At 44.2% G+C, this 20,787-nt stretch overlaps 1 protein-coding gene across 1 annotated transcript in view; it reads right to left on the bottom strand.

Annotated features, from left to right (window-relative positions):
• LOC124777044 overlaps positions 1–17,314 on the bottom strand; it is a 218,087-nt gene extending 200,773 nt beyond the window's left edge. Inside the window, exon 1 of the mRNA XM_047252312.1 lies at positions 17,073–17,314. Coding sequence (XP_047108268.1) covers positions 17,073–17,314 — 242 coding nt within the window. The remainder of the gene's footprint in view (positions 1–17,072) is intronic.
• Between the last annotated feature and the right edge of the window lie 3,473 nt (positions 17,315–20,787).

Here is a 20,787-nt window from a genome sequence, read left to right as displayed (position 1 = left end):
CCATTGCCTTCTGCATCCTCATGACAATGATCATTGCTGATTCTAGTACTCTGAACCTCTGTCCGCTCCTCCGCCGTCTGTGACAAGGCTGTCGGCAGAATAAGGGTGACTTCTTATGCCGGAAGTCTTCGGCCGCCAATGCTGATTAATTTACCAAAATTTAAGCAGTGGCGGGTTTCGAACCCAGGACCGGGGACGTTATGATTACTAATCAAAGACGCTACCCCCTTTTGTTGTTGTTGATCTCACTTTTTTCGTTATTGTTCGTTCTGTTTGTGCAGGGCGGACTTCCCATGACGCTTGTTCAAGTTCATTGTTGATCCATTAACTCAGTTTGTTTATTACAGAAAGCATCTAACACTCTGACCGAACACGCTGAGCTACCGTGCCGGTATCCTTCGACCATGGGTGGCTGAGCGATACTTACGAGGCTGTAGTAAATTCCTAGCCTGTTCTTGAAACTTCGTAAGTAGGCTTTCTGAGAATATTCTACATCTCTCTTCAAGAGTCTGCCAGGTCAGTTTCTTCAGCAACTCTCTAACACTCTCCCACGAGTCAACAAACAAGTGACCACTCGTGTATCCTTCTCTAAATACATTCAATACAATTTGTAGGCAGTCTCCTTTGTAGATTGTTTGTTTTTGCCTTGTGTTCGACCAATAAAGCACCTGCGTTAACCACAATTGAGCCTATGCGAACATTCCATTTCATATCTCTCCACCCACATACGGGTCCAATTCTAGCTGTGAGTCACTGATATTATAGCCATAGGATGCAACGTTTTTTAGTTTTATGACTTGCTCTGTTTTACATTTCTAAACATTAAAAGCGAGTTACCAATCATTGCAGGACTTTGAAATCTTATCAAGATCTGACTGGATATTTATCCAGCTTCTTCCAGAGAGTAATTTATTAAAGATAGCTGTATCGTCTGTGAAAAGTCTGACGTTAGTATTAATATTTCCCGCAAGGTCATTAATGCAGAATATAAACAGCAAGGGTCCCAATTCAAATCCATGGGGGACAACCGAAGTTACTTCTACATCTTCCGATGACTTTCCAACCAAGTTCACTCGTTGCGTCCTCCACACCAAAAACTCCTCAAGCCAATAAAAAATATCACTTGATACTCTACGCGATAGTACTTTCCATAATAAGTGCACTAATATGGAAATACTGCACGTACCTGGCCGCCTGGATCCAAGGCTCTCGGTATGTCATGTGAGAAAAGTGTGAGTCTGGTTTAACAATATCGACGTTTCCATTAGTTCATGCTGTTGGGCATGGAAGGTGAGACACCAGCTCCGAGCTGCATGATGTATGAGGAAGAACAGTCCAGTGAAGTTTTGTGAACTTCCCTCGGGTGCTCAGAATACCGTCGCTGTGACTTTACCGGCTGAGCGTGGTGCTTTGAACGTTTTCTTCGGATGAGAGATGGTGTGACTCCTCTCCATGGATTGCTGTTTTGTTTCCGAAGTGATGAATTCATGTTTTATCTTCAGTGGCAATATTCGCCATGAAAGTATCTCGATCAGCCTCGTAACGCGCAAGAAACTCCGCAAATATGGTCCTTCGTTGCTCTTTATGGTCTTCTCTCAGAAGACGAGGATCCAACGGACACAAGCCTCTGAGTACCCCAAGTGGTGGACGAGTGGGTCAGCACTATAAACAGAGACATCCAGTTGTGCATCGAAGTGTCTGTCAGTCACATCGAATAAGAGTGTCCGCACGTTCCAACACTGCAGGAGTCACAGCCGAGTGCGACATGCCGGCACACGGAAGGTCGGCCAGCTTTACGCGACCTTGCTGCGATGGTAACAGACACGGCTCCCAACGATTCACCGTGATTTTGTTCACTGACAGGTCTCCGTAGCGATTGTGCAAGCACCTATGAACATCTGTGACAATCCGATTTTCCGCCAAAAGAAACTCGATGACAGCTCTCTGCTTGGAACACCTCCGCTATAGACGCTGTTTTATAAGGCTACATATTGCACAATCCCTTGTCGGAACTTCATGAAACAATAGGGGTTAAGCGGGATATTCCACGATGTCCCACAACGAATTCCGCATTTTTTAAATCGGACCTGGCAGATAAAACAAATGTTTTGCGTTACTTATTGAACGGCCCTCGTAGATTGTGGCCTTTTTCCGCGGTGTTCTCCTAGCAACTTGTATGGAAGTGGTGGCGCTTTCTGTTTCGAGAAGCTGTAGAATTCGTTTCATCAGACGGAGGGAATCACGAGGAGGACAATACCGAGTAACGGTGAGAAAGCGAGCAAACTGATCCTTCAAAAACGTACACATACTGCTAAATCAAAAATCGGGTAAGTTATGGACGTTTCCTACAAATCTTGAAACGCAATGTAGGTCAACACATTGTAGCAACCATACAGATAAACCAATTAATCAAACTTTAAACAGTAATCAGGAACTCCATCTCAAAAATCTATTTATTTTACACCCAGTGAGGTGGCGCAATGATTGACTAGAATTCGAGAGGACGGCGGTACAAATCCGTCACCAGCCATTCAGACCTGAGTTCCTTCGAAAAGGGGCCAGATTCCTTCCTGCTGTAACATTACATCCAGAGGCAAGATTCTCTTCTTTACCTGTTTTCCGACAATCTATGCTTCATTTCAGTACAGCGATGAGCTCCAGGCGTAGGTTCTCAGAAAATTATTTATTTCTGAAGTTTAAACCTCCATTTGATGTTTGCAAAACCTCTCGGGGAATGATATCTTGGCGTGTGCTGTTCTTCGTGATATAGAGATAGTATAAAATATGGTAACACCGAGGGAAAGGCGTGTTTGAACATAAATGCAGATGTTAAAACAACTTACGGGAATGCAGCAGGTTTACGTCGTCGACAACCATGGACATTCGGACAGGAACCAACCTTATCATTTTGAAGGCAATACTGCTGCAGGGAAGCGCTGTGCAAGAAAATTTAAAACCTCGGTTTGCGGAACTATTCCGGAAAGATAACAAAAACACACACACACACACACACACACACGCGCGCGCACACACACACACACACACACACACACACACACACACACACACACACACACACAGAGAGAGAGAGAGAGAGAGAGAGAGAGAGAGAGAGAGATAGAGATAGAAAGGGAGACAGAGAGTCTGAACAAATTCCTGAACAACGGGTGATGTAGCATTCACTCTGTCCCTCTGTTTCTTTGACAAGGGGGAGGGCAGTATTCCACGCATAAATTCAGCATGCCGGAGTCTCCGTGTTGTTATATTCGACAGGATGATTGGTGCCAAGACAACGTTCTGCAAGCGTGTGTGACGCTTATGCTCAGTGCATCGGTCTTCCACGGTTCTGATAGTGTGACCAAAATGACATGATGCAACGACAAAGAATACTCGACTTGCGCAAGCCAAGATCATCCTTAATGGAATCTAAGGACCCTAATCTTAGATGGATATCAGAAAACACATTTCACATCATATTTCCGAAAAACAACCAGTCATATTGGAATGCTCCCCGCATAAGGCGGGAAGGCCTTAGACATTGGTGCCAGCTCGGCATTATCATCACTCATCCTGTGCATGGTTGGCCAACAACGCAACACACGTCTCATCTGTCTTTACTATATCCATTCTGAAAGTTCTGCACCACTACAATCCTTTAAATTGACTTCTTTCACAAGGTTTAGTTGAGATGAATATCTTGTTTTTAATCTCTGTAACACTAAGGTCGACATTCGACATTACAACAGGTTATGCATTTGTGTCGTTGTTTAGAGAATGGACGCCATGTCATTTCTGTGTTTATGTTACTGTAATCTTTGACTAGATCAAAGAATACCTGTGATCTTTTAGATATTCGCACCACAGTCTATGCTGTATTGTTTCAACTTGATCTCTCTGACGATCATATACTATTTGTTTCTTTGACAGTTATTATGTGTGTTAATTATTAAGAGTGAAATTGTGTTCAAACATACTATTATGACATGTGTGTTCTACATTTACGGCCACGCCGCGGTGGTAACAGTGGTTCCCGTCAGATCACCGAAGTTAAGCGCTGTCGGGTTGGGATAAGACTTGGAAATGCGGTCTGCCGAGTGGTGTTGGCAAGCGGGGTGCATTCAGCCCTTGTGAGACAAATTGAGGAGCTACTTGAGAAGTAGCGACTCCGGTCTCGTCAACTGACAGAACGGTTGGGAGAACGGTGTGCTGTTCACATGCCCCTCCATGTCGGCATCCAGTGACGCCTGATGGCTGAGGATGAATCGGCGACCGGTCGGTACAGCTGGGCCTTCATGGGCTGTTCAGGCGTTTAGTTTTTTAGCTTTATGTTCTACATTTGGATGGGTCATATTCGACATTTTTTGGACCTTACAGTTTTCTGAATATGGTTGTAATAACAAACCGGTAGAGAATAAGCATGCAGTTGTGCAGCTGATGGCACAAATATGCTTTTCTTCAAAACATTTAACTACCGTAGACAGCCACCTGTGACTTTTTTTGTATTTTAGTTTTCCAGGTGATTCTTCTCTGATGTAGCTTTCTTTATTAATACTTTTTTACTACTCCTCACAACTACAACAATCTGTACATCACAAGTAACAGAATACAGTGGTATATTCTCTACAATATTTACATGAATCGTCTACATATTTATGTATCCAAAAAACCTGCGTAGACTATACACTGATAAGCCAAAACATTAAGACGACTGCCTATTGCAAGACTGTATTCCGCCTGTTGACGTTGCAGGCTCGTTCCCCGATAAGAAAATTATGTAAGCGGAGCAGAGATGAATGGGCATTCATTCTAGTGACGATCGAAACGCGAATGTGGAAATCCACTGACATAAGCGACTTTGACAAAAAGGCAGATTGTTGCGGCTCGGCTCCCGGGAACGAACATCCTGTAATCGGCGAAGATGGTGGGCTGCTCACGTAGCACTGTCGTGTGCATCTTTGGAAGGTCGATAAAACCACTAGTAGGCGCCACATCACGGAGCGTTGAGGTCGTGGACTTCCCCGCCCCGTAAAAAAGTATAGGCGGCGATCTGTGGCAGATCTGACGACAGGATACAATTCTGGCGCAGGCATATGTTTTTTGGTAGTATAACATGCAGTGTACATTGTTGAACGCGGGGCTCCGCGGCGGACGACTTTTGCGTGTTACCAAAAGTGACTCAACGACATCGACAATTACGATTGCAGTGCGCGCGGACTCGTATTGCACAGTGAATAAATAAAGAAGTGTCGCCCTGCAGACTGGCTCTGAGCACTATGGGACTTAACATCTGAGTCCCCTAGAACTTAGAACTACTTAAGCCTGACTAACCTAAGGACATCACACACATCCATGCCCGAGGCAGGATTCGAACCTGCGACCGTAGCGGTAGCGTGGTTCCAGACTGATGCGCCTAGAACCGCTCGGCCACACCGGCCGGCCCAGTAGACTGAGTCACGGATCTTCTTACGTGAAGTCGATGGCTGTGTCATCCACGCGAAGGGGCAGTTCGAAGCTCCACGCCGCGTACACAGGCCGATGGGGGCAGTATTATGCTGTGGGGGTCACTGACCTAGACTTCCTTTGGACAACATCAACAACATTGCATACCACTTACTAGGGTCGTTCAATACGTAATGCGCCGCATTTTTTAACAAAGAAGCCGTTATTGCAGTAGACTCCCGTTAATCCGAATTTATTGGGACCGGATCTTGCTCGGATTACCGATTTGCTTGGATTAGCCGGAATTACGGTGATGAGTTTCTAGAATAAAGTGTTCCAAGAATTTAAGTAGGTACACCATGGTAATAAATGGAACAAGTGTGGGAACAATGGCTCACTCTCACTCCCTGCCCTTGTTGTTGTGCGCTGTTGAGACCTTTGTAGTGTCTGAGGTCAGTCCACTGCCAGTTGGCTCGCAAAGTGCTTGTTTATGTTAGTTATCAATCGCTGGCACGCGTAACAGTTGTATTGTATTTGTTCAGGTGTAGAAGTGTACGTATTTTCGTCATGATTGAACGGAAACAGACAACGTTAACTCTCAAAGAAAAACTGAATGCTTTGAAGCGGATAGACAATGGTGAGAATGTATCGAAACTGGCAACGGAACTGGGTGTTGGTAAATCAACCATTTGTGATTCGAAGAAGAACCGAGTGAAACTTGGGCAGTCTTGTGCAACATTTTCGGGAAAAACACTCGAAATTCGGTAGACTTTGAAACAGTCTCAGTGTGATAAAGTCGATGAAGCTCTTTTCCTTTGGTTTCTGCAGGAAAGAAAAAGGGGAGCTCCTGTAAGTGGAGCACTGGTTCGGGAGAAGGCTGTGTACCTGAACTAGTTAATGAAGGGTGATGAGTCTTTTAGTGCGGGTACTGGTGGGTTGGACAGATTCAAAAAACGTCATGGAATCCGTCATCTAACAATTACGGGAGAGAATCTTTCTTCTGACCGTGATGCAGCGAAGGAATACTTGGCTAACTTCGGAAAAATAAGAGAGCAAAAGTATTCTCCCTAAGAAATTTATAGCGCTGACGAAACTGGCTTTAGTTTTAGGGCACTGCCAGCAAAAAGCCTGGCATCAATAGCAGAAGACCATGCTCCAGGTTTTAAAATATGCAATGATCGTGTGACGTTATTAATGTGCAGCAACGCTGCTGGTAATCACAAGCTGCCTTTGATGCTGATTGGCAAATCTGCTAGGCCCAGAGCTTTTAAAAAGTGCAACATGAAGTCCGTGCCCGTATATTATCGCAACCAGAAAAAAGCATGGATGGATGGTAAGCTGTTTAAAGAATTGTTTCGCATCCAGTTTGTTAGACGGTTTTCTTAGGAAAATCATTTGTCTCCTCGTGCAATCCTTTTGATTGATAAAGCGCCATCTCACTCCAGTACTGAGGAATTATGTGATGGAGAAATTGTGGCGAAGTTTCTGCCGCCGAATGTTACACCACTTCCACAGCCGATGGACCAGGGCGAACTGCAAACATTAAAACAGATTTACAGAAAGAAATTTAAGAATGCTGATCCAAGATGATAGCATTCCTTTAGTGGACAAAATAAAAAAGACCAATGTGAAGGATGTTGTTTATTGGGCAGTTGAGGCATGGCAGAATCTTTTAGAAAATGCTCTGAGAAAATCGTGGAGAAAATTGTGGAAACCTCTTGAATTTCAGGACAACCTAATTGAAAATGAAGAGGAAAATCCACTGTAAATGATACAGTCCCTGGATGTGAAGAAGCTAGTGAAGGAGACTTAGATGAGTGGAAGGCAGCGGGATAGGGCATGTGTGGAGAATCTCACAGACGCTGATTTAATTGGTGCTGTGAATCAAGATCAGGTAGAAGTGGACTGCTGTGACGGAAGTGACAGTGAGCCTGAAAGCGACAAAGGAGAGCTGGTGCCACACAGTGACGCAGAAGAAGCCCTTCACTTCGCGCTACGTCATTTGGAGCAACAGCCCACTGCTACTCCTGCTGATTTGATGTTTATGAGACGATGGCGCAACTATGCGTCATATAACAACTATCTTCATTACGCCTAAAAGCAATAACTGAGTTTTTGTCATGTAAAAAGTAGGGATAAAATGTCTGCTGTATTCTAGTAAGTTTGATAGCTTTTCTTTTGCATTGTTTAAACCTAATGTTTTCTTGCCAATTTTTCTAATACATGTTTACTGTGCTGTGTAAATTCAAATAGTTTATATGTACAGCAGTTTACCGCACAGTTTTCCATACATAGACTAACATTTTTCATGTTCGGATTAAACGAACGTACGGATTACCAGGGTTCGGATCTGCAGGACTCTGCTGTAAACGTAGACAAACGTCCTTGTTGGTGCTTCACATTTGATTTTTTTCTGTGCGCCGGTGACGTTTTGAACTGTTCTGGCACAGGGCAGAGCCGTTGTACAGAATCAAAATGGCGTCTACATAGGACTCACAAACAGCGTGCTGTTATTGAATTCTTGCGTGCAGAAAAAGAAACCGTAGTGGACATCGATAAAAGTTTGTGTGCATTGTATGGATATGCTGCAGTTGATAAGAGTACAGATAGGCAATGAGCAAAGAAAGCTACAGCCTCAGGAAATGCAAAAATAGAACTCTTTGATCAGCCACGCTCGGGACGTCCTGTCACAGCCACTGCTCCAGACATGCTGAATTGTGCGGATACCATTATTCGTGCCGACCGGCGCATCAAAACTCGACAATTGGCTCAACAATTGTCGGTCAGCATTGGAAGTGAGTCTGGACTAATCGAGACTCTCGGATATTCAAAGAGGCGCTCACGATAGGTTCCACAATGCACATAGCGGACCACAAGATTCAAAGAAAGGCCATTTCATTTGAATTGAAGGAGCGTTTTGAGAGCGACGGAGAGGCTTTTCTCTGTCACGGACCGTTACGGAGGACGAAAGCTGGGTGCACTGCTTTGCGCCGGAAACAAAAAGCCAGTCCATGGAGTGTCGTCAGCCTCATTATCACAAAATAAAAAATTCAAGACAACCCCCTTTGCTGGAAAAGTCATGGTTACAGTCTTCTGGGATTATGATGGCGTCATTCTCGTGGATGTGATGCAAGACGGTCAATCATCATTTCAGAGGCATACTTGAAGACTCTGAATAAACTCATGCACGCCCACACACAAGTCTGAAAACCCGGGAACACATCGCCAAATTGGGTTGGATATCACTAGCTCATCCGCCCTACCGTCCAGACCTGGCACCCTCGGACTTTCATCTCTTTGGGCCGCTTAAAGATTCTCTACAGGGAACGAACTTTGAAGATGACGAGAGTGTCAGCCATGCCGTGAAAACATAGCTACACCTTGTAATGGTTCTTTATTTGCGAAACCATTACCACCCGCCAACCCTATTTTTCGATACCGTAGATTAATGAATATTTTTCTACGTAATGTCTCATATTTTTCACTCTATTCAAAATTGGTTTCATTTTTGTATGTATGTACGTCGATATTTTGAGGTGTTGAAATCAATATAATATCTAGTGTGAATATCTTTGTACTTATTGTTATCTTTGATGCTGGCCTGTGACTTTTGGCGCGGAAGCGTACAGAGTAGTCAAGTTTTTGTGTTGAATATGAACAGTCTTGACTTTGTGTTGGAAATGAAAAGATGAGTCTGAGTTGTGAACAATGAAAAATGTTGTGAGTTTTATTAACAGCAGTAACGGCTGCGAAACTGTATGATGAAGTAACGTTTTGAACATGCGAAAGTATAAAAAGTTTAACAAACGTGAATTTTTGTGAAAAGTGAGTGTCAAGAATTATTTTCAACTGACCATTGTTTGAAGAAGTATGAAGCACATTGCAATGAAAAACATAAATCATCAAATAAATCCTGAAAGATTGTCTTCGTAAGTCCTTCAAGTCGACGTATTTAACATCCGAGAGCCATTCGCACGAACAGCAATAGTCATCCCACCTAGATAACGTTTTTAATTACGAGCCAAAGCCAGAGCGAGATCGTCGTTGGATTGCAAATACAAGATAAGTGATATTATTGTTAATTTTTTTCCGTGACTGTAATCAATTGATGTAGCAATACCTGCCACATTAAAGATCTTTTAGTTGCGCAATTAAAAGATCATACTTTGTGTGCGCGACGCGATGATTTTTGACTAATTACCTGTTAGTGGAGGTATTGTTATAACCTGCAGGACAAGAGCTTTTACTAGCAGGGAATACATGCTCTTCCACAACATTGGCATACGGCCAAAGAGTGTGATGGAGACTACGTAAAAAAATTGGCCATGACAAGACATGTCGATGTACACCGTCACGAAATTCTGACTCTTAACAATAAATATAAATGTGAGGCATTACTTACTGAATAACCCTAGTACATTGCTTCATGACGACGAGGGTATATTGCAGCAAGATGGTTGTTCGTCTCACAAGATCAGAAACGTGCTACATTGGCCTGAGGAGCATGGCAGATCTCTTGATGTCTTGGTCACCAAATTCGCCTGATCCCAACTCTGTGAAGCAGATATGCGCCCACGAACCATCGATCCGCAGTTACGGGAATTATTGTGCATAGAGATCTGGTAACACATACATCTGGACACCAAGAACTTGTTGTTCCCATGCCAGACAGAAGCGCTGCTGTACTGTGGTCCAAAGGTGGACCAACACGCTACCAAGCTAGTTTTGACTCATCAGTTTACACTGTAATGAAATGTCTTGAAAGATGAAAGCTATGTGTCATCGCGGGTCTTTAATTTGATCCTTTGTTTACACTTACAACGTTGATACCAAGTGATCTGTACGATCAGGCCTCACGCCACGATCCGGCACACTGTTTCGGGCTGTGAGAAAGGCCGACCACAGCGCTGAATCCACTGCAGAGTGAATGACGCATTAGAGTGGGATGGAGGTAGTGACAAATCGAACCTTTGGATGTCGACAGCGCAGGTACCAGCAATGTCTAGAATGACAGTTGTCGTTCCATGCGGTATCCGGTAGACAGTCTCATTGTCAATACAAGTTGTATTAGTCGTCTGTTATACAGTGTGAGACACACAATTTGCTTGACTTAATGAGTAAATTAATACATAACTGAATCACTGATTTTTTTATGGTAATGATCATCACGATTTTTGTGACTCCTATGTATCAGTGGTTTCTTCAGCACTGAAATATGGGGGTAAAATATTGAATCGTACCGAGTTCCATTTGTTTCCAAAAACATAAAATGCGAACCTTGATTCGCACAAAAAGTTAAAAAATGACAAAAAATAAAAAAAAAATTATAAAATATTCGTTATTGAAAGTTCATTATTCGATGAAGGTAGTTTCCGTCCTAAGAGTTTAAGTGTAAGGACCACAGCCGGGCATTTCAACATTTATTGTTCGTCCATAGCAAACTGCGGACAGTAAATCGGAAAAAATTACAAAACACAACACAAAAAAGTATAAAACCCTCGTCTAGACTGATACCCCGAATCGAGACTGTGTGTTACAGATTTTGTTACGTTCATGAACAAATAAGACACAGTGACGCTAGACGCTACGGTAGAACAGACTTACGAAGAAAAACTAAAAATCTGGTCGGTCCATATGTCCTGTCGCTTCTCTAGGTCGACCACTTCCGTCTTGACACTGTGTTCAGCCGTGGTATACCCAGTCCTGCCAACATCGCCGAACAGTGGCATCACTGCTGCTCAGATGTCGACCTATTCGCCGATTACTCCAACCTGCCTCATTGAGCCCACTACGCGTCCTCTCCCAAATGCTAACATCTGCGTATATTGTTCACACGCCTTTCTACGGGGCGTAGTTACTGTTCAGTGAGTAAACAGAATGAAACTTACAAAGATCTTATGGCCTGCATCGACATGTCTGACCCTTGTTTACCGTCTCTGCAAGCTGCGCGGTGAAACTGCAGTGAAACGCCATTTATTCATCCAACGGCCGCCAAAGTTTATAATTTTACATTTTCCGACGATACCTGTTTGAATATCAGATTGTGACCAACTTGCATAACTCGTTAGTGCTGCATCGAGTGTTTTGTCTTAGATTGTATAATTAAATCATCTGGGGTTTAGGATTCTGAAGTGTAGGAATGGAGTACAGTACAGTTGCACAACAGCATGTGCTTTCAGAGATCCGGATCAGCGTGTATCTTTGTGCTATAGGGTCAAGGAGGACTATGTATTCTTTCTTTATTTCCCTTAAGTAGTAATAATAACTTTTCTTATGGCTTTCCGCTTTTCTCTCTTCCGATTTCTCTTATTTTCAACATATTTGTGTTTCTTAGCTTAACTGTGCGACGAATAAATTTTTTTTAGGCAGTCAATAACTGTATTTTTTCGTTGGAGCATTTATAGAGTGATTAACGAAGACATAATGATTACGTGCTCAACGTTTTGTTGGTCCACCTTTGAAACTCAATACAGCAGCGATTCTGTGTGCATGGTTTTCCGGACATACGTTACCACCAGATGCCTACCTACGCGTCACGCAGTTCCCGTAAACTTGGAGATAGCGCCCTGTAGCGTTCGAAATGTGTTCCATCGTGTTCAGATCAGGCGAATTTTGTGACAAGACAATAGTGTGTGTTCACTATCAAGTTCCTCAAAACATAGTAGAACGGTTCTGGCTAGACAAGGACATTTATCCTGCTGGAAGATGCTCTCGCTCTCGGAGAAGGCATCAAGCATTCACGTGTCTACAATAACGTCCACGTTGTCGATAGCTATCATGGTGCCTTCCATTACTACTACAGGTTCTCTGGAAGCCCGTGCAAAATAGCAAAATATTGTCCCTACCGTCAAACGTCTGTGGCGTGTTGCATTTTTCGAGCAAGTGTTTACTGGATGAGGGCTTTCCGGATTCCAGAGATGATCATCAACCTGGTGTAACAAGAAACGTGATTTATCCGGCTAGATGATACGTTTCAGTTTATCAACGGTACAGTCTTTGTGATCCCTTGCCCATTGAAATCGTAACAGCCGGTGTCGCTGGGTCACGTCAGAATATGCAAGGGTCGTCTAGCACAGAGACCCAAGTTCGACAATGAACTGTGAACGCATTATGCAGATATTGGTGCCTCTCGCGCCCATATAGAAAAGATAACCTGAAGATGCCTAAATAAGGCGAAACGCGTCGTTGAAAAATAAAAAAAAAACTAAAATTGCAACCAAGACTGTTTTTAACCAATACAGTAATAAAACATTTGTTAACACCGGCGATGAAACGTTTCGTAAATATTTGCAAACAATGTGCTAAAATTAAAAGACTACCAACGTCCCCTGTTTATAGGGTGTCTCTCCTAATAATCGTCAGGCACATTTGATCCGGCCTTTCCGCAGATATATGCAATATAGTTTTTTCGAGTGATCATCACATGTGTCATGCGGCATTCACTGTCAACCGGGAGCGTCGGTTTGTTCCCCGTTATAAGCAAATGATTTTTAAAACGTAATTTTAAGTGTCCATTCGGTAGACCGGTCCCAGATTAATCTAGTGCGATACTTCTTTTATCGATGTGGTCTAAAAGGAATAGCAAAACACGAAGAATAACCAATACTTCAGCAATGACTGAATAGCGTTGCTGCATGGCGGCTGTATTCACGCTTGCCAGGGTGGAACACGGGGCGCTGTTGGAGTACTGCTTACCAAAAATGATTCAAATGGCTCTGAGCACTATGGGACTTAACTTCTGAGGTCATCAGTCCCCTAGAACTTAGAACTACTTAAACCTAACTAACCTAAGAACATCACACACATCCATTCCCGCGGCAGGATTCGAACCTGCGACCGTAACGGTCGCGCGGTTCCAGACTGTAGCGTCTAGAACCGCTCGGCCACTCCGGCCGGCCCCTACTGCTTACCCTACGCGGCCTCATTAGTATTGTACATCAAAATGCATCGATGAAAACAATATCGCACTGGACTAATTTGGGGTTGTTCTGTCGAATGGGCATGTAAAATTCCATTTTAAAAGTCATTTTGTTAGCAATGAGAAACAAACTGACGCTTTCCATTGACACTGGCGTCACATGAAACAGATGGTGAGCGGTATTTGCTTGTGTCGACAGCAGTTACACATTGAAAAAAACGAAACTGCAAATGTCTGTCGAAACACCAAATGAAAGTGCTTGTCAACAATTAGGAGAAATACCCGGTAAATATTCATAAAATAACGAAAAAAGAAAAAGAATCGCAACACCAAGAAGTAGTTATGTGACATGAACGAAAATTGGTAGGCGTGCTTTTACATCTGAAAAATGATGTCTGTTCAGACTTCGCCCACTATGAGGATGCAAATCAGGTTTGCTTAAATACGCGTTACCTAGCTACGTTTGAGACTGGAAGCGGTGAGTTGAAGTTAGTCAAGAATACCTTTAAGGCGACAAAGACGCTATTATCAACACTTTACTCAGTGTGAACGAGTTCTTGTAATAGGACTACGAGATGCTGGAAGTTCCTTCTAGAATACTACAGGAAAATTTGGCAGGAATGGAGCCACTGTACCTGATTCCTGATATCACGACAATGTACGGTCGCAAGAAGACCGGGCTATGGACGACCACGTGGCACTACCGAAAAGAAGGAAGACCATCCAGTTTGGCGTATGGCTCTGGTGGGTCGTACTGCATCTGCGGCAGCAATCTGAGCAGCGGTTGCAGCACAGCAACGTAACGAACTGTTACAAATCGGTTAATTTAACTACAGCTCCGAGCCAGACGCCGTATAGCGGGCATTTCATTGATCAAAACCATCGCCATTTGGCAGCGAGAGCTCGTTGGAGAGCTGAGCGGAGGACTGTTGTGTTTTCTGATGAAATATGGTTCTGCTTCGGTGCCAGCGATGGATGTGTGTTGATTATAAGGTGGTTATTTGAGGGCCTGCAACCATCCTGTCTTCGCTCTACACATACTGGCCGTACACCTGCAGTTATGGTCTGGGGTGCAATAGGTTATAACAGCAGGAGTACTCTCGTGGTTATCCCACGCGCCGTGACTGCAAACCTGCACATCAATCTGGTGATTCGACCTGTTTTGCTGCCATTCATAAACACTATTCCACGGGGTATTTTCCAACAGGATAACGATGTTCCACATACCGCTGTTGTAACCCAACAAGCTCTACAGAGCTTCGACATGTTGCCTAGGCCTGCTCGATTACCAGATGTCTCCAATCGAGCACATATGGGAGATCATCAGACCACTTCAAAGTCATCCGCAACCAGCATCAACCGTCCCTGTACTGACCGACCAAGCCCCAAAAACTGACATCCGGCAAGTTTACAGCGCAACACATGCACGTTTCCACGCTTGAATTCAACATTCTGGCGCTTAATCTGTTTAGTAATGCACCAGCATTTCACATTTGCAAATGGCTTATGTCGTGCTTAATTAACCTGTGATCTTACAGAGCGAATCTCATAGATAAATTCCGTAGGCAAATGTATTCCCAAAATTTCATATATTAACAGGCGCCAGCGCCTGTAGCTTCGATGCTCTGTAGAGTAGTTCCGGCCATGGATTTCTATCTAAAACTTGGTCTATTAAGTCTCTCTACAACGACTAGAAGTGTGTAACATGTATTGTGAAACACCCTCTTTATATAGGGCGATTCAGCTACCCCTGTCTATGGGCTTTATGCAACTCGCAACGCCTTCCAAAACCCACGTGTGAAATATTTCTGTTCTCCCGCTCGCTACGTGCAAACTTTTAGTCCTACAGAAAAAAATGAACAGGCCCTCTTTGTAGGAAATTTAATGCAGTTAAATTTTGTTCTGGGATCCGTATCCACCGGTGGCCTCAGTTTTCAAGTTATTCAGGAAAACCGCCTTTCAAGGTCACTTTTGTACGTTTTTATTGAATAAGTCGATAACTACGGCCTCTAACGAGAACGTATACTAGTACAGAATTTAACTGTATTAATTTTTATACAAAAAAATCCTGTTCCTTTTTTCTGTAGAGCTAATAGTTTTCACATAGTGAGGGAGAGAATATGAAAACTTACTTATGATATCAAAGGCGTTGCTAGTTGTATAAGATCTGTAGGTAGAGGTAGCCAAATAACCAGATGTACAGGGTGTATCACAAAGGATGGCGCAAACGTACACGGCTGAAAGTACACGATAGTAGAAGCACAAATGTCAAGTAAACATGGGCTCTAAAACGCATACCTTATGAGCTATGATATATTCTTAATTTTCAATATTGTGAAACAAATCTCTTCCAATGCAAACTCTTTGCTTTCCATATTTTGGGAAGTGGTAGTATGGACCAAAACAATAAAAAAATATCCGGTAAACATGTGGTCTAAAACGAATACCTTAACAGTTATGAGCACCTGTTCATCTTCGTTACTTTGGAACACAAGTCTTCTAATGAACAAGTGCTCATAATCAGGTTACCCTCCATTCAGAGGCTGTTGCACGCAGCGACTGTTGAGTATTCAATGAACTGTGGATGAAGCTCAACCAACAGGTCAAAAATGATAGTGCATTGAGAATGGCTAGTTTCTAGCTGAAATCTAGATCTGCCAATAAAAAATTTCAAAAGGACGACTGATAGCTGAAATCTATAATTTACAAGTGCTCATAATGTAAGTGTAGATACTTTTATATACGATACTTTAATATATATACACATCATGGTGTTGCACGTTTCTTCTCTACACCTAACAGTCTTCCCACAAACCATCACATAATTAATTTACTACCTGATGTTTTCTGCACAGTCATAACTGCACACCTAAATGGACTACACCTGACATTATAGGCTAACCATTTGTTCCTATGCGTCCACACTTCAACACCTGAGCTTTTACCCAGGAGAAAGTAAGAATTATTTGCCTGCTCTTGTCGCATGTACTAGGAGTTACTAACCAACTAAAACACGTAAGACTTTTAATAGCTATAATTATTAGTCTGCAAATAACGTAAATACTGATTGATGTAAGGTTCTTGAGTGTAACATCCTCAGTCAGAAATAGAAACATCGCCACTTACATCAGTTACACCCAGTACATCTGCACCGCAATTGAAAATTTGTGTTAATATATTTTATATTCGTACATATATAACATTTGTTTCTGGTTTAGAAAAAGTTCAAATGTGTGTGAAATCTTATGGGACTTAACTGCTAAGGTCATCAGTCCCTAAGCTTACACACTACTTAACCTAAATCATCCTAAGGACAAACACACACACCCATGCCCGAGGGAGGACTCGAACCTCCGCCGGGACCAGCCGCACAGTCCATGACTGCAGCGCCTAAGAGCGCTCGGATAATCCCGCGCGGCTCTGGTTTAGAACATATATAGACTAGAAGAAAATAGTTAATAAATTAACATAAGATACATGGCTCGCTTGAGTCCTCGTAACGCCCGAAATATTCATTACTTACGATTAGTTCCTCATCTCAAATTAGTTTATGAGCCTCTACCGCCTATATAAATGTAGTCCTTAGTGTCTGGGTCACACTAGTTTACATAGAATCCAATTTCGGCAATAGAAAGCGACCTGAAATTCTCGTTCAAAGATGAAGCATTCACTCGAGGTTTAGCCCACAGGTGGTGGTGCTGGTGGTGGTACTCACAGGGTGTGCGGCTCGGGGTGAATGCCGTGCTGGATGTGCGCGGAGCAGCGGCAGTGCTTCTGCGGCAGGCCGGGCTCGTGCGCCTCCCACCAGCACTCGCAGTCCTCGAGCGGCTCTGCGGTCGTGGTCGTGGCCGTCGTGGTCGCGGTCGTGGTCGCCGGCAGCTCGGTGGCGACGCCGCTGCACGCCAGCAAGGCGAGGGCCGCCACCGCGCGCAGCAAGTCGGGCTTCAGCCTCCTCATCGTCCGGACCTGTGGCAAAGACGCGGCGCGACTCAGCACGGACACACGTCTGACGATCTGACGGCCCGCCGCGGCCGTCGAGGACGCTCCAGTTGGCAGGCTGGAGTGGGGGTAGTGCCGGCCCTGTCAGCGTCACTGGCCACGTCAAAAAGCGTGCAGTGCGTCCTGCGGCTGCTATCTCCCGTTCGGCACTATCTTCTGTACTACTGCTTACGCGTGACACACACGTACTCACAACGTAACCGTGCCACTCTGAAATAAGATGGACATCTCCTTGCTGAAACTTCCTGACAGATTAAAAGTGTGTGTCGGACCGAGACTCGAACTCGGGACCATTGCCTTTCGCGGGCAAGTGCTCTACCAACTGAGCTACCCAAGCACGACTCACGCCCCGTCCTCACAGCTTTACTCCTTTCTTTCAGGAGTGCTAGTTCTACAAGGTTCGCAGGAGAGCTTCTGTAAAGTTTGGAAGGTAGGAGACGAGGTACTGGCAGAAGTAAAGCTGTGAGGACGGAGCGTGAGTTGTGTTTGTGTAGCTCAGATGGATCAGCCGGCACGGTAGCTCAGCGTGTTCGGTCAGAGGGCCAGCTGCCCTCTGTAATAAAAAAAAAACTGAGTTAATGGATCAACAATGAACTGAAACGGGTGTCTTTCGACGTCCGCCTATAGCAGATACAACGAACGAAAACGAACAAAATGAGATTAAAAAAAAAAAGTTGGTAGAGCACTTGCCCGCGAAAAGTAAAGGTCCCGAGATCGAGTCTCGGTCCGGCACACAGTTCTAATCTGCCAGGAAGTTTCGTATCAGCGAGCGCACACTCCGCTGTAGAGTGAAAATCTCATTCTGGAGATCTCCTTACTTTTTGTTGTTTTGCCGTAAAAGCTGAGCCCCCGTCCTCAAACTCATATCTCCCATCGATAAACTAATCTTGATTTTTTTGTATAAGGTTGCAGTCCGCAGCTTCATATAAGGAGCAATCAAATGAAACCAAACACCAGCCATAATACGCGAGATGTCAAAAGTTGTGGAGGGCAATATGCAAATGACAGTAGTAGCGAGTACACAAGGTCTAAAAGGGAAGTGAATTGACAGAGCTGTCATTTTCACTCAGGTGATTCATGTGAAAAGGTTTCCGACGTGATTATGGCCGCATGACGAGAATTAACAGACTTTGAATGCGAAATGTTAGTTGGAGCTACACGCATGGGACATCCCATTTCTGAAATTGTTAGAGAATTCAATAGTTCGAGACTCACAGTATCAGGAGTGTGCCAGAATACCAAATTTCAGGTATTACCTCTCACCATGGGCAACGCGTTGACCGATGGCCAGCACTTAACGACCGAGAGCAGCAGTGTTTGCGTATTCATTGTTAACAGACAAGCAAAGCTGCGTGAAATAACCACGTACGACGAATGCATCCGTTGGGACAGTGCGGCGAATTTTGGCCCTGATGGGCTATGGTAGCAGACGACCGATGTCAGAGCCTTTGCAACACCACGATACATGCGATGGACTGTAGAGGACTGGAAAATCATGACCTGCTTAGATGAGTCCCGCTTTCAGTTCGTAAGAGATGATGGTAGGGTTAGAGTGCGGCATAGACTGCACGAAGCCACAAACCTAAGTCGCCAACATGGCACTATGCAAAATGGTGGTGGCTCCACAATGGTCATGGGCTGTGTTTACATGGAATAGACTGGATCCTCTGGTCCTACTGAACCGATCATTGATGGGAAATAATTATATACTTGCAGACCATTCATGGACTCGATGTTCACAAATGACGATGTCATTTCACCAGGTCACAGTTATTCGCGATTGGTTTGAAGAACTTCCTGAACAGTTCGAGCGAATGATTTGGCCACACAGGCCACCGGACATAAATCCCACAGAACATTTATGGGACGTAATCGAAATGTGATTTCGTTCGCAAAATCGTGCACCGGCATCACTTTCGAAATTATGGACGGCTGTAGAGGTAGTATGATTCAGTATTCCTGCAGGGGACTTCCAACGACTTGTTGAGTCCATGCCACGTCGAGTTGGCGCACTACTCCGGGCAAAAGGAGATCCGATGCGATATTAGGAGGTAAACCCATTACTTTCGTCGTCTCAGTGCACACAGTCCGCTCGACATTTGGCCCCCACTGCTGTTAAGTTTCGATACTGTGGGGCGACGGCACGGATGTCATGCGAAATCTGGACACTGGAGCAATGGAATGGCCGGCGGTGAATTGCGATGTAAGCCCCATCGTGCATATGGCGGACATGCTTGACTACCGTGTTCCTGATCTTGCTGTTTCACCACACACTCTGGCCGCCCCGAAAGCTGAGTGGTAGGCGTGACGGATTGCCGTCCTACGGGCCCGGGTTCGATTCCCGCTCGGTCTCGGATTTCTCGGATTTTCTCCGCTCAGGGACTGGGTGTTGTGTTGTCTTCATCATCATTTCATCCCCATCCGGCGTGCAGGTCGCCCAGCGTGGCGTCGAATGTAATAAGACCTGCACCAAGGCGGCCGGTCCTGCTCCGTGAGGGGCCAAGCCAATGCCGCCAAACGCCCATTTCTTTTTACCACACACTCGCCAAAAACTCTGCTGGGCTCTCATTAAAGAATGAGAACGTAATCACAGGGTGACGTCCGTAGTAAGATGTGGAGCACCACGACACGTATGTGTCGGCAGTGACAAACGCTCACGGAGAACATGCGCGTTAAGGAAGCTCTCAAAGTCCAATGAAGCAACCAGGACAACGCGATGAATGACTTTTTCCACTTTCTTTTCCACACCTGTTGGACATTTCAATTCTTTTTGTGTAAACGATCGTTGATGTAATGACGTTTTGTTGTGCACTTAATTTGTGAAAGACAACAATGTAATTTGGGTACATACTCCATTGCTCAATGGAGTGTGTCAGACGCCCAAGATCATGTTCCCTTTATGCTTCTGACCAACATATATTCACGCCACTGGAATAATACCTTATTCCTGTCGCACAGACTCTCAAATGGGAGATGTCGACATTGGCATCACCAGTACTGAAAAACAGCTAAGGACACGTAAGGCGAACAAGGTACCAGGCGATGACGATATTCTAGCCATATTTTAAGGTAAATACACCGCAGAACTAGTTCCTTTCCGACTTTTCTAGCGCTTAACTATTATGGATCTCTTGCGTAGCGCGTAGACCCATGTGAAGTTCCTCAGAACTTTGTGACATACTTAGTTATGAATCCCTACACAGTGGTACTTTTCCAGATAGGCTTAAATAGGATATTGTCAAACCATCACACAAAAACGGAGACAAATCTTCAGTGGAAAACTTCCGTCCCATTTCATTATTGGCAATATTTCCAAAAGTGTTTGAAAGGGTTATGTACAATAGACTTTATCAACACTTAGTACAGAAAAATATTCTCATTTGCTATCAGCTTGGATTTCGAAAAGGATTGTCAACTGATCAAGCTATACT

This window comes from Schistocerca piceifrons, chromosome 1 (assembly GCF_021461385.2).
Source record: "Schistocerca piceifrons isolate TAMUIC-IGC-003096 chromosome 1, iqSchPice1.1, whole genome shotgun sequence".
NCBI lineage: Eukaryota > Metazoa > Arthropoda > Insecta > Orthoptera > Acrididae > Schistocerca > Schistocerca piceifrons.
This window is presented reverse-complemented; position numbering and strand designations above follow the sequence as displayed.